Raw genomic sequence first — 14,209 nt, 5'->3', positions numbered from 1 at the left:
CTTGGTGTGAAAGTAAGTTGTCGCCTGCTGGCGTGGTGACCAGGTGATTTGGGCACCCAGGAGCACGTGACCGCTTGTTCAACCATGTTCGATTGGGAATAAAGGAGGAACGCTGCATCGCAGCCTTTTCGGACCAAAACCAGTCGACTCGGCGTCCAAAAGACTACAACATATGGGCCAATCGCGGTCATCCGTGCTTTTATAAGAACGAAATGGCGCTTTTAGTGACATTTTGCATACAAATCCCCATCTAGTAGGGCGCAGTCACCCAGTTTCAGTGGAAGTGCGCGAGTTCAATTGGGATTCAAGTAGGAAGGGAGCGTCTCAGCTTCCTCGGACCACGACCATTCGACTCAGCACCCCGAAGACTACAACTGGTGAAATTTTAATTTTTGCCTTAACTTCCCCTTTAATTTTTTTCAGGAGTTTACTTGCCTCATCAGTTGAGCTTGAATAGGCAGAGGAAGATTGCGCCTGAAGAGAACCACTTATACAAGTAGTTATAGCAAGAGTACATGAAAAGGGTTTCATGTACTCTTGGTTATAGTGCAGTGCTCTCCAGGCACAAACATCACCAGGGATACATGTACACACTTACAGAGACGCTCCGTTTCCAGCGCGACAAACAGCTCGTGAGCACCAGATTGCAGCGTGAGTCAGTGTCGCTCATGGAGGTGCTGAACAAGCGCTGAGGACCGTTGGCCATTCACAATGTTGCTGCCTCCAAACCATCTCGCAAGCCCGCGTTGGGGACAACAATTATGTGAAGAAGAGGTTGGTGCGACTTCGGGTGAATTCCCCGAAACACGACGTATTTAGCAGCGAATGTTGCTTTCTTGCAAGTTTGCCGAATGGATGGTTCGATGAACTTCTCGTGTGTTCTGGATGGCAGTCGTGAGTCAGTCAAGTCGACAGGAAAACCGCGAGCTCCCATGTAGGGAGCAACACACAATTCCCCAAGTATCGCCGAAGTCGCACCAACCCGAGTTACGGAGTCTTCTTCAGTTTTCACATTGTTGTCCCCAGCCCGGGCTTGCGAATTAGATGGTTTGGAGGCAACAACGTTGTGAATGGCCAACGGTCCTCAGCGCTTGTTCGGCACCTCCATGAGCGACACTGACTCACGCTGCTATCTGGTATTATTCACGAGCTGTTTGTCACGCTGGAAACGGAGCGTCTCTGTAAGTTTGTATCCCTGGTGATCAAGTGATGTTTGTGCATGGAGAGCACTATACATGTATAAGTGGTGCTCTTGACTTCAGGCACAATCTTCTTCAGCCTACTCAAGCTCAACTGATGAGGGGTGAATTCCCCGGAACACTGTGTATTGACTATTGAGCAGGGAGTGGTGCTTTCTTGCAGGTTTGCCGAGTGGAAGGTTCGATGGACTTCTCGTGTGTTCTGGATGGCAGTCGTGACTCAGTCAAGTGAGAATTTAAGTCGGCAGGAAAACCGCGAGCTCCCATGCAGGGAGCAACCACATGATTGCGTTTAACTTTTTAAAAGTGACAGGAATGGCAAAAAAAAGGCAAAACGTGTTGTGATGCTCGTTGATGAAACCAAGACTACATATCCACTTACGTAATCAGTGGTTATGACTGTTGTCTTGGTGAAACTCAGTGTGTTGTCTTTGAAGCACATGGTATAACTTTACTTTGTCTGTAGCACGACCCACGGCTTTAATCAGTTGACCAGCCGTCAACTAGCTAAACTCGTTTGTCCAAATGTTGTAAATATTCAGCACTCGGACAGTCAGTGAAGAAATCCAGCCTATTTTTCTGCCTGACTTGGAGCTTCAGGAGGAGGATTTCCTCCTCATCCCCTAACCCCTCATGAGTCATGATGAAGCTCCTTTGTGCTCTTGACTACAACCAAGAGTTCATAACCCCCAGAGGCAGTGTTAGGGACAGGGCTCTTGCGGTTCCCACGACCTACAACAGTAGTTAGTTACCACGGTGCCAGGGAGGGGTGTTTTACTATTCCCTGGTTGCCACACATGTCTCAGCAGATTATGTGACATGGGAATATTATTGTTTTTGATCAATTTGCCGGGGCTATGTTGTCTTCGACTACGAGCAGATCCACTGCGTATGCGCGTGTGATATCAAGACTTGACGAGAGTCTGTAAGCAATTTCTTCTTTTTATGTGGGGGGGGGGGAGGGGTGCACTCTCCGGCCGACGTTCTTCGTCACATCAACAGCAGTGTGGCCAACATTGGCAATACGGCTCTTCAGTGTGACAAAAGGCTCTTCTGCGACAAGCAGTAAACTGCTGTTGGTGTGTCGTGAATCATTTTACTACTGTTGGCGTAAAAGGATCATAACCCACTGCCAAGAGTATAATTATAAGCTCCTTGGGAGCTTACCAACTTCATCCTTGGGAGCTTACAGTAATTATTATACTCTTGCCACTACTGATATTGTTATGTCTCGCGAGGTGACTATGAAAGTATGATCTTTAGAGCCTAGACTACTGGTGGTACAATTATTTACTTGTATGCCCACTGGACCTTCTAATGTACCACGGACATTGACCATTGTACAATTATACGCACCTTTCAGGGTGAATACATGTGTAAACTCGGGTGGTGAGCCTCAATCATTGGACCTTTCCTAGCAGTGAGCCTTCCAACTTAGTTGGAAGGTTGTTGCCTGCTGGTGTGTGCCTCGTAGATGTGCTGGAGCTACATGTACATGTACATAATCATTGTAGGAGTCAGATCGTTGAGATGTCTCAATACATGTGCTCAGCTCCTGTGGCGTCGGTTGTGTGCTTTGTTGTCGGACTCGTTGACTGTATTATGATCGGGTTCAAGTACTTTGGTGGACAGTTAGTCATAACTCGTAACATCTTTGTCCTTCCTTTCAGTGTGATGTTGTCACACCTGCCAGCCGTTGCAAACTGAGATCGAGACATACATTGTACAGTACCAAGGTATGAAAATGTATACAAATCTAGTGAGGAATGCGACAAATGCACTTTTGGGTGCCTAGTACCACCCTGGCCCTGCGATAATGGGACGATCCCGGGACTCCCGGCCAAATTGGGATGGTTGGTAGGCACTTGTGTTGTACTTGTGTTGTACATGTGTTGTACATGTGTCATGTACTTACCGCGGTATTCTCGATCATGTGTTGGGAATTCTGTTACCTCTACTTCATTTCCACAGCAATTCTCTCATACATATACGGTATGAAGGAGTGCTGTTCACCGTGGTTCATACGTTCTGGCAGTACTCTTACAACCTTCACAGATAGTGATAGAAGCTTATTATTTTACTCTAAAGATACCACTGACGGTCCGTGACCGAGTAGGCATTGGCGGATAATGCTCGAAAAGGTGGCAGATTCTGCTCGAAAAGCAGTGAAATTGGCAGAACCATACAAACCTTATGGCGGGCAATTCCTCGAATTCTGCTCTATTTTTTTATCCACATACCAAACATGCATGAAACTTACCAGAAAAAGTACCGAATTCTGCCAATTTTTCTGCCGGCATTATCCGCAAAGGCCTATCCGTGACTGCAGACGGCATAAAAGCAGGGATGCTGAGAGAAACATCTTACTATAAAGTCTTAGTACTGGACAGCTGCGCATCTAGACTAGAGTGGTCACTGGTGGTTGATTTCCCCCTTTCAGAAGAATGGCAGGTAGAGTTACATGTACGTACCAAAGTATTGTACATGTACATGTACAATACTTTCCCGCACATACCTGTACATGACATGTAAAAAACGACCCTGGACGATTCCACAGAAATCCATCATTATTCTCTCCACATTCACGATGATCCCTAATAAAATATTGACAGGGTGACACTCTTTGTTGTTTGACGTAAAGTAGTTATACGTGCCATTACGTGGCCGACCGGTCGACCATGCCATGCCTTCATGCTTGCTGTCCACGTGGCGATCCACAGTGGCAATCTGGCTTTCGCCATCGTTTTCTCCCCCATACTATCCTGCGCAGACACGTACTGCAGTATTCAATGCGCAACTCCCTCCGACAAGTTGAAGTATTCCTCTCGACTCCAGGCCGTGCTCTTGACGTAGTTGTTCCACAGAGTTCTGCGAGATTCCTCCACGAAATGCACAGCTACCTGGGAGGCGATGACAGCTACGACCGTACATACAGCAGCATGCAGCCGCAGGGCTGGACAGACAACTGTCATCCGACACTTTGTCAAGACAGACGCCCACACGCCTGCTCGCCACGTCTACAGACTCTAAATCCTCTCTCTTCTTTCGAGTCTCCATACCAGGATTCCGTGACACACAGTCACTTGCGCTTGCCACAAAACACGAGCGTTTGATCGATGTCTGGGGACACCACGTGGCACAAGTAGCCCGCTGGAGCTAGAGTAGAGCGCCCTGTTGTCGGTGCTTGATCTACAAAGCAGCACGCATGCGCCAGGCGACACGTCGCGGCCAAGGCAACGAAGATGGAGTGCACACGCCACGTCAAATCTGCGCTGCCTGGGCGAATAAAAGGGACGAGAAATCCATGGCAAAGTCAAGTCAGTCCGATAGAGTACACATTGGTTGCGATACCAAATCTACACTCTCATTGTTAGCTTCCAGTCGTTCACCTTTCTTTTGTTCTCATCGCTAGATCGCGTTCTTCCGAAGCAGAATACATTGGTAAAGTCTAAAGATGCGATCGCTAACTTTGCTGTGTGTAACGGCGCTATGTGCAGCGTGCATCGTCGCGTTACCGAGTCGTCCGAAAAAGGGCACCGGAGCAGATCGCGTGCACGATTCGCAGCCATCTGATGAGGCGCACCACGCTGGATCAGAGCACAACTCAAACTATGATCATGACGCTTTCCTGGGCAGCGAGGAGGCGAAGAAATTCCAGGCGTTGACTCCAGAACAATCTAGAGAGCGGCTGAGGTAAGATTAATTTGTTGTGTGTTGCTTGAACTTAGCCAATCTAAAGTGAGCTTGCACGGGTCTTGTCCATTATTGCTTGTTGCGATGGGTGATTTGTGACTTGGAAATAATACATCTCACGGATTCTGCTTGACTGTTGTTTTCCCTTGAAAAATGACACTCATACCGAAGGGGGTTAAAATTGTAGGGGTGCGCGAGGGTTTAGGCTGGTCTTGGGTGCTTCGCGATTCGGGCTTAACAAGGGGATTCCCCTCGGGCTTGAGTGAAGTAATCGAGTACAGTCTACAGACGGTACAGTCGTACTCCAACATACGTAAAGCACACTCGATTTCAGGACAGCTTGTGTTTCGACCTTCCTAGTAGTTAACCTAGATTGTATCATTTGAGGTTGTAGTGATTTTGCCAAACTGATTATTGCCGCGTGAAATCTAAAAAACAGCACTGTACACAAATAGTGCACCCCGGTCCACTAGCGGCGTCAGCATGCACGTTTGCAGTCATCAACAGGCGAATGCAGACCAATAGATTGTCAATCAGACCAAGTGCTGCGCTGTTGCCTGTGCCGACCAAGAAGACACCAGGGAACAGCGTGGTGGGAATTTGAAGATTAACAGAGTGAGATAGATGTAGATGCATCATGGCATGTAATGCATGTACTTCATATAATATGAACACGGCGCATCCTCCGTATTCAGTTGAATGGCCACGTCCAACTTGCTGTGTTACAATACATTAGTTGTATCCGCATGCAGTAAGTAACCATAGTAAAGTTCTCACATTCACGTTGCCACCAGCGGTGCTCGTGAAATTCCTCTTGTCAGACCGTTACAAGATATGTGTATGCGTGTTCTTCTTTTTCCGATTGCTTGCTTTAGAAAACTGGTGCCCCGTGTTGATGTTGACAAGGACGGATATGTCACTGAGGATGAGCTGAAAAACTGGGTAAGCTTGAGTCCTTTGTCCTTACACGATCATCATCATCCACACTGCACGAGTCAAGTCTTCAAATCATGCCTTTCTAAATTCTAGTTAGCCTTATGGTGTGTATACTGTTGTGATCGTGATCATGCATGTCCTGTCATCATCTTCATCATCAGCAGCAGCAGCAGCAGCATTGTATAATGGAGTTTCATCAATGAATCTTTGTTGCTCTTTGTTGCAGGTTCGCTTCACTCAACACCGCTACATCATGGAGGACGTGGGTCGCCAGTGGACCACTCACGACATTGATCAGGACGGCATGCTCACCTGGCCAGAGTACAGAAACACCACATACGGACCGCTCACAGGTAAGGCTCGGATCTTCCTTCACACCAGACTGTACTCACAGAAAACATTCTCAGTATGGGCTTGGTGGAAGCATATATGCAGGTACCTTTTTTGTTTGTGCATGATTGTACTGAGCTTAGATTGTTTTCAGATGTTTTCTCTATTTTCCTCACAACCATGTCCTGGGGAGCACCAATACACAGGAGAAAAGATTGCTTTTTGAGACGTTTGATTGTTTTGCATCTTTGCGTGTACTCACAGAACAACAAATGGAGCAGCCAGAGAACGCACAGTACAAGAAGCTCTTCCATCGTGACCAGAACAGATGGAGAAAGGCGGACTCTAACAACGATCAGTCCCTCACGAAAGAGGAGTACGCTTCCTTCCTTCATCCTGAGGAGTACGAACACATGAAGGTCCTAGTTGTGGATGTAAGTCAAAGAAATTGCATTGAAGTTTGTGCAGCAGGCAACTTCAAGTATATTGTAAACAATAGGAGACACGTTGACTATATGCTAGGCGACTCCATGCATGCACCGGCTTTTGGGTGTCACCAGGGTTGATCACAGTCATGACGGTGGCCTAATCGGGTGTAATTGTGGTTCTTGTGTCTTACAGGAAACTCTTGAGGACATTGACAAGGACAAGGATGGTTCCATTTCACTTCAGGAGTACATTGGTAAGTCCGGACAATTGTCACTAGCTGTTGCATTTCTCCTGCAGCACAGAATGTTGGTTTGTATCTCAACATTGTGTTAGTCAGCTGCCCCAGTATGGACATCCATGTACATCTGATGGTAGTGAATGGTCAGTTTGAGCCGTTTGGGATAGACGATGAGAGATTGCCGACAATGAGGCCCATTCTTTCCTTTATAGAGCACATAGCAAACCTGATTCTCCATGTCTCAAAGGTTGCTCCTGACACAGACTGCATGTGTATCATTGTGCAAAGGGCTCATGGATACAGGAGAATGGTCCTCCTGGTCTCTTTCGAGTTTGATGATAATATGGTTGTGTTTATCATCTGACATCGCTATGTTTTGCATTTCGAATGATTCATACAATCTTCAGATGACATGTACCCGCCCAGCGAGCACAAGGACAGTGCAACTGAACCTGACTGGGTCAAGTCAGAACGTGAGCAGTTCGGAACTTATCGCGACAAGGTAACTTCTTCTTTCCGCATTGATTGTCCTTTTTTGTCATCGATTCGCGAAATGACAATACACAGTGACACACATACATGCAGCTGTGAGTCTAGTTCAGACCTCGTGCTCATCTTGTGATCTATCGCTTTAGTTCTAATCCAACGGAGATGTTACAGTGAGTGAATGGTGGTTAATAGTTAACTTCTAGGTGCTCCAACCACCGAGCCGTTTTTTTGTGCCAGTTCTTGCCGCATTGGCCTTTCAGTTTTGTCCTTTTCTGGCATACCCGGGTCATTATATATTATGTGTCAAAGCTTGCAATTTAATTGGGGGGATGTAATACCAAGGTGATAAATACATGCTACACATGCTTCCAGCCAGCTGAATGTTAATTTTGTTTTGCTGTGCTCGATCTACCATATGTGTGTGTGTGTTTTAGAACAAGGATGGCAAGATGGACCGTGAGGAGGTCAAGGACTGGATCATCCCCCCAGACTACGATCATGCCGAAGCCGAGGCCAAGCATCTCATCTATGAGTCTGACACCGGCGAGAAGGACGGCAAGCTGACTGCTGATGAGATTGTCGACAAGTACGACTTGTTCGCTGGAAGCCAGGCCACCGACTATGGCGAGGCTTTGAACCGTCACGAGGAGTTCTAAACACTGGTCATGTCCTTTCACAGCGATATTCAAAAACAAATTTCTACTCTCTTTAGAAAAATTTTAAATGCGATCTTGCAAATCCTGAAGACGCTATCAGCTATAATTTATGGCCTAGCTCAGCTTGTCTGTTCGATGTGTGCTCCTGTAAACATGTGCCACTGTTTATCTCTGCTGCAATGCTGTATATCATATTTGTCAGTTTGCTCAAATGTCTCTACTCTTAGACCAGCTGCTGGTCAGCCTCTGCCCCTGCCTTGAGTAACATTATATTCTTGAGTTTCTTCTGACCCACGGCCCCTCACTCTCCACCCTACATTCTCCCATTAACCCCTTGCAAAGAAAGACCAAAATAACTATGCTCTGCCGCCTAGCACACTCACTTTTCACATGCGCTATAAAATTGTCGGGACCTACCGCTTTTGCCACCTATAAGCTGCTTTTAGCTGCCACTAGAGTATACCAATTGTTCTTTAATTGCTCTATCCGTAGAATGGGATTGCGAATCAGTCCCAATCAATCTTCTGCTGCTATTCCTTGCACTAGTATCCTAATTTAAGAATTACTTAAAAACAATGAGAGATTCCCGAGTTTAAATGGCTGGTACGGCGTATGCAGTGCAAGTGCTGGGATGAGCTGTGTTTTTAAAACCCTTTTTTTTCCTGCATTAAAATTTAGGTCAGAATACTAGCCAATTTCTTGCCTTGTTTCCGGCATAACTCGAGTTCTAATCAGCTGGCTTCACAATCTTTCCCTAGAACACCCTCTAGCTCTGCAAAGCGGAGCAGAATGAGCTCAAATTCCACTTCACTGCGATCAGAAATATATCCAATGCGAAGGCACTTCATATACAGTAGTGTCAAGGGCTGCCGCTGGATATGTGATACTGATTTCTTTGTCAAAGAGTGTGGCCGGATCAATGACATACACCAATGATTATGTTGCCAACTATGAATATGACCAAGGGATATAACCCCGGCACCCCGGGGCTTATGGTTATTATTATACTCTTGATAAAAACAGAGAGGTTCCAGGCTGTCCAAGAGAGTGCTCAATACCGAGAGGTAGAGCTGGTTCAAACAATAGGAGGACAGAGAAAGTGTTTTTACTCCGAGTTTCACGCACTAAGCGATCACCAGAAAACAGTTTTCTGATGATTGCTTAGTGCGTGAAACTCGGAGTAAAAACACTTTCTCTGTTTTATACTCTTCGATAAAGACGCAACACGACATCTATCTACTGGGAAGATGACGACGCGCGCTGCGATGTCCGCTGAGTTTAGTGGTCATCAATACTGACTGTAGATCTACCATGATTACGAGTACCGTCGTCTAGTCTACTTCAAAATACGTAGATCTACGTGTATTGTAGATCACACTATCACTTATCACTATCAGTACGAGTACAATAATTATTATTAATTTTATTTGACAGCTTGTATAGCGTCGCTAGCTTCTTGGGTAGATCTACCAGGAATTTTTACTTCTGCTTTTATTTCCTCGACACTGTGACTCGAGATAAAGAGCGTCGCCAAGAAAGATGCTACAACTACTAGAACGTGCTGGCTCAGCAGCGTAGACATTACAAAAATTAATACCATCGCAGGGTGCAGAACAGCGCTTTCTTCATCTCAGGCGCTGGATAGCTCACAAGTGACAAGAGGACTGTCGATACTTGGAGCATGAACTGTGCACTTTGGCTCATGTCACACATGTAAGATGAATTTGAGTTGAAACAGAGTTGGGTTTATCAAACTTCTCAAGTCATGTACATGATTGTAATGCACCACTTCTGAAGTGTACCTCATTCTTGACAACATTTATGTAAGTGATAAGAAAGCACAACAAACAGTAGCCTCATTATGAGGAGTCATTTTCGAACGTTCTGTTCTAGTTCTTCTTTCTTTTTGGACAGTCATCGCAGCAGGATTGTCCAAGTAGTACTGTACAAAGATCAAAGATAAAACATCGATAGTAACCACATCTTCGGAATGCCTACCGACATACCGTAGAATCCCGCAGATGCGTCCGTGGGTTTATCTCATTCGAAAGGTCTATCGGTTAGGCTTATTATGTGGACATGGGCTCGCGAGCCACTCAACTTGGCAAGATACCCATCAACAAAACACAGCCTAGTACTAGTGCTAGCCCATGTCTACAAAACAAAGAAGCGAAATGAGCGTAAACAAATTCAAGTTATTCAACTAAATCCATGGGCGTGTATGCCATTCCCACTGAGTTGCGTGCTCTCTTTGTCTGCTGGGATTTGTGCCCAGTTGTGGGCTTATATGTGGATGGGCTTGTCCGCTGGCCCCGCTTCTATGGTAGTCACATGGATCAGTCTGCATTTTGAGGATGCCAACTGGTGGAGAATGGTAGTCACTACGGATTGTGCAGTGGCGTAGCTCGGAAAGACTGCACGAACGAAATTTTCCGCTGTGTGAGTGGGTAGTGGAGGGTCACAGTGCCTATACTAACTTTGGCCTTGGCCCAGCAGCAAGCTGGGTAGCTACATTGCAGGGCACTGAGATCAAGCATGTCCAGCACTGGATTTCAGTAGAGTCAAGCCGTGACGATGGGAACTTTTGAGTTTCGAGGGTATTCGTACCAGCCAGGTCAACTACTGGATTATGTCTGTTAGTCAGTTCAGTGGACACTATGGCAAACAACGGATAGCTTGTAAACCTTTGGTCCTTCATTTTTCAATTTAATTTATATGTATTATTAAAATGCATAGGACGTACCACTCAGCTACAGTCCTGGTCAAGGAAATCCAATCTCATGAGTATGATAGCGCCGAGGGCTATGCGACCCTAGCCGATCACAAACACTGCTCTGCTCACTTGAGTGCAGTGCTGCTCTATTCATGAGGTTGGATTTCTCTGGTCAGAACTGTAGTTCATCTGATACAATCATGCCATTATGTTCTTATCTGGAGTATGGCTTGAAATTAATGGCGTCAGAAGTCAACAAATAGGGACATGTTTTAATAACGATTTCTCGGTTAGCTCTTTGGCCATAGCAAAGTACAGCATGTGGCGAGTAAGCCCCTCATATCGCACACATGTGTGATCTTTCAGTCTTTACCAGGAGTGGGTGCCCGATTGTGAGGGCCCAGTCCAGTCATTCTCGGGCCCTGCGGATGTGGATGTGTCACCCTGCTGTGAAGGAAATCCATACACATGTAGAGGCGACGGTTTCAAATAGGACATAGGTTGCAAACCGGAACGGACTCAATGTTCACTTTCTCTCTTGGTATTTTGATTAGAAAACATAATTATTATGTCACAGTGAGACTACGATGTGTTATACTCTGAGCCAAAATTTCATGGCTCAGCGATGACCAGAAGCGCCATACCATGCGTTTGAGTTTTGACGTGTTGCTTCGCACTGCGACTTGAGCTTTACGACTTTCAAAAAATCAACTTCTTGTCGCAGGTAAACAGCGGCTCGCCTCTCGCCAATAAAGCACCTTATACCAATGAAAACTAATGGAAGCACACACAAGGTTTATTGTTACTCTGTACTGGCCGTCGTGGAGCGACAGCAATTACCTAATTTCAGACCCAGAGTGAATTTGACGTGCACTTTAAAACCTGTCCGGTTTGGAGCCACCTCTGATTTGAAGCGAAAAGTTGGGGAACTTGGAGGCACTGGGTCAACACAAAGGAGTGGGGTCAATTCGATTGACTCTGGCCTCAGAGCAAACTTCAACATGCCAATTTCCTTCCACAAACATATTCCGAGTGAACAATCAACGCGGATGGTCGGTTTGGGTCTATACAAATTTGGCTGTCGAGCCGTTCCGGTATCAAACCGTCGCCTCTACATGACGTATGTATGGATCCATGCAAAAAATACTTGGATCCAAAAGTCAGCATTGTCATGACTCCGGGCTGTCACTTTCAAACCCTACTGCGTGCAAGATCTTGAGCCTGTACTGTCCCAGTCTTGCACAACTCACTGCTCAGTGTAGTGCCACCAAAAGGCACAAGTGTACCAAAGTATGGTCTCGCAACTGCCCCCGAACACTACTGCATACAAGACTCCAGCACCCAGTTATAGCACTGCATGTCATCTCCTGCTACTCATGTTACTGTTCAAAGTGGAGATGGTGAATATGCAATAATACGTATTGTGTCAAAGGATACGACACTTTCGAGAGAATAGCAAGTTCATGGGTTAAAAATAATGACTTTGGCACACATCGGTGAGAATTATTCAGACGTGTCAGACGGAATGAACCAATACGATCTATTCATGCTGGCATGTTGACAGGTCAAGAGCTAATTCATGCTCAGTGGAGCTGTGAGGATAAAACCTAAATCATTTGACCCTTTCGCAAAGAAGAGAATAAGAGGAGAATACTCTTTGCATTAGCAGATTGGTCGGCCCTGATTGGGAGAGAATACTAGTACAGTCATGTTACTCTGGAGAATTAGCCGTGTATTTGTGTGTGTGGGGGGGGGGGGGGTTGCGTGTGTGTGTGCGTGTGTGTGTGTGTGTGTGCTTGCATGTGGGTGGATGTGTTCCTACGTGCGTTAGTGTTTGTGTTTTTCTGTGTTGCATGGCATATATATATACAAGGAGCCATTCTATTCATCCATTCCACCGAGCTCTGCGATAGGATCTTCAGTGGATCCTCCCCGATCACTGTAACTGCCGCACTCTGTGACTAAGTCGGTACATGTGGTGCCCGCACTTGTTTGTCGTATGAAATAACTCTCAGTATCGGATCCATCAGCCGTTGGGGTGATTTCTGTAAAGTCAAACACCGTCGCACCCGGCCGCCTTGCGTCACTTGTCAAGCCTCTCAGCTGCGTTGACGGAAGGCGCCGTTCAATATCTGTTGAATCTTTCCCCATCCACGTATTGACCCGCTTCAGTACAGCCTTTCTGTTCTTGTTCTGGTCGTTGAACTTCTTCTGCATGGCCCAGGATGCGAAACGCAACAGCGCCTTGAACTGGATGCGATCTCTACGATTCCGGATGGATTCTACCATTCTGTCTCCCATGCCCGATGCCCAGAAGAGGATGTTGACAAACAGAGCAACACCGCTCAAGGCTGTGACCAGGGAAGATTCCCATTCCGTTCCAATCGCCACGGACATGGTATTGCTCAAGTCACGGTTTGATTGAAATAGCTTGCAGCACGTGGCAAACAGGCAGCCCTCAAGCAAGACAATGGCTCTCGCCTCTCGGAGTCTCTGCAGCTGAACACACGTATTGGGACGGATTGGCTGCTCGCAAGGGCCTATAAGTATAAGGCTATAAAGCCTTTTGCGAAAGCTGTGACAATGTGTTGCAGAAGAGGTTTTGACTTTGAGTTCGAGCAGAAACCGAGACAAGATGGAAACGGAACCGAAATTGAACGGCAAGCAACAACCAATTGTTTCCATGCATACCGCATTACTGGTACTTTCGGCATGCAGACAGTTGAAGCTGTTGTCTGTGTTGATCTCCAAATCCAAGCTCGAAGAAGGACAAGCTGAAAGAAGCAACGATTCAAGTCCAAGTACAGTGCGGAAAGAAGTTCCAAGTTCAAAGGTCAGGACTAACGGTGCAAAGGTCATGTCCGCAATCATGAATTAGCGGGAGTATAATCATGGACAGGTAGATCTACACTACAACTTGTATACAAGTACAGCAGTGCAGTACGAGCAGGCATGTGGGTGGAAATAATAATTAATTATTTGCTCTGTCAAAGACTGGGGAAATGGGGCCACACAAATGCCTTGTACAGTGCTGGCAACTGAAATCCGACCCCCTGATCTGAGCGGTGGGTTCACATTCTTTGCGATGTGAGCGCACCACTCAGGGGGTCGGATTTCAGTTGCCAGCAGTGTAGATCTATAGGTACCAAATCTACACAGCTAGCTGTGCGACCAGCTGGCAAGAGGCCGCTTAGATGTGTGTAGCCCGTACCCAAGGCCAGGGCGTGGGATTTAGGAAGCAGGGAGTACTAAAAAAACGGTTTTACTTTTTAGTACTCCCTGGTAGGAAGAAGCCAAAAGACACCGTCAATCACGGTTTAGCCCCAGTGGCAGACACCTTCCAGACACGGGCAGCATAGAACAGCTTTGAGAAAATCAATCAGTCCCGACAATTTAGATAGTAATAGGAAGACAGGAGCTTTTACCTGGGAGGAGGCACCGGCGGATTATGCCGGCATACTTACTGGCATAATTTAGTGGTTGAACATTTGGAGCATAACTTGGCATCCCATTTCGGAGGTAGGAG

At 46.4% G+C, this 14,209-nt stretch overlaps 1 protein-coding gene across 1 annotated transcript; it reads left to right on the top strand.

Moving 5' to 3' along the window:
- The first annotated feature begins 4,507 nt into the window (after positions 1 to 4,507).
- LOC135822488 (calumenin-like) lies at positions 4,508 to 8,551 on the top strand. Its single transcript, XM_065335262.1, has 7 exons — positions 4,508 to 4,892; positions 5,768 to 5,834; positions 6,055 to 6,181; positions 6,423 to 6,592; positions 6,780 to 6,840; positions 7,233 to 7,327; positions 7,749 to 8,551. Exons 1-7 carry the CDS (start codon positions 4,654 to 4,656, stop codon positions 7,968 to 7,970), a joined length of 981 nt encoding a protein of 326 aa, XP_065191334.1. The 5' UTR covers positions 4,508 to 4,653; the 3' UTR covers positions 7,971 to 8,551.
- The last annotated feature ends 5,658 nt before the right edge of the window (positions 8,552 to 14,209 follow it).

This window comes from Sycon ciliatum, chromosome 8 (genome assembly GCF_964019385.1).
Source record: "Sycon ciliatum chromosome 8, ocSycCili1.1, whole genome shotgun sequence".
Lineage (NCBI taxonomy): Eukaryota > Metazoa > Porifera > Calcarea > Leucosolenida > Sycettidae > Sycon > Sycon ciliatum.
The sequence above is the reverse complement of the archived record's forward strand: the minus strand, read 5'-3'. Positions and strand labels throughout refer to the sequence as shown.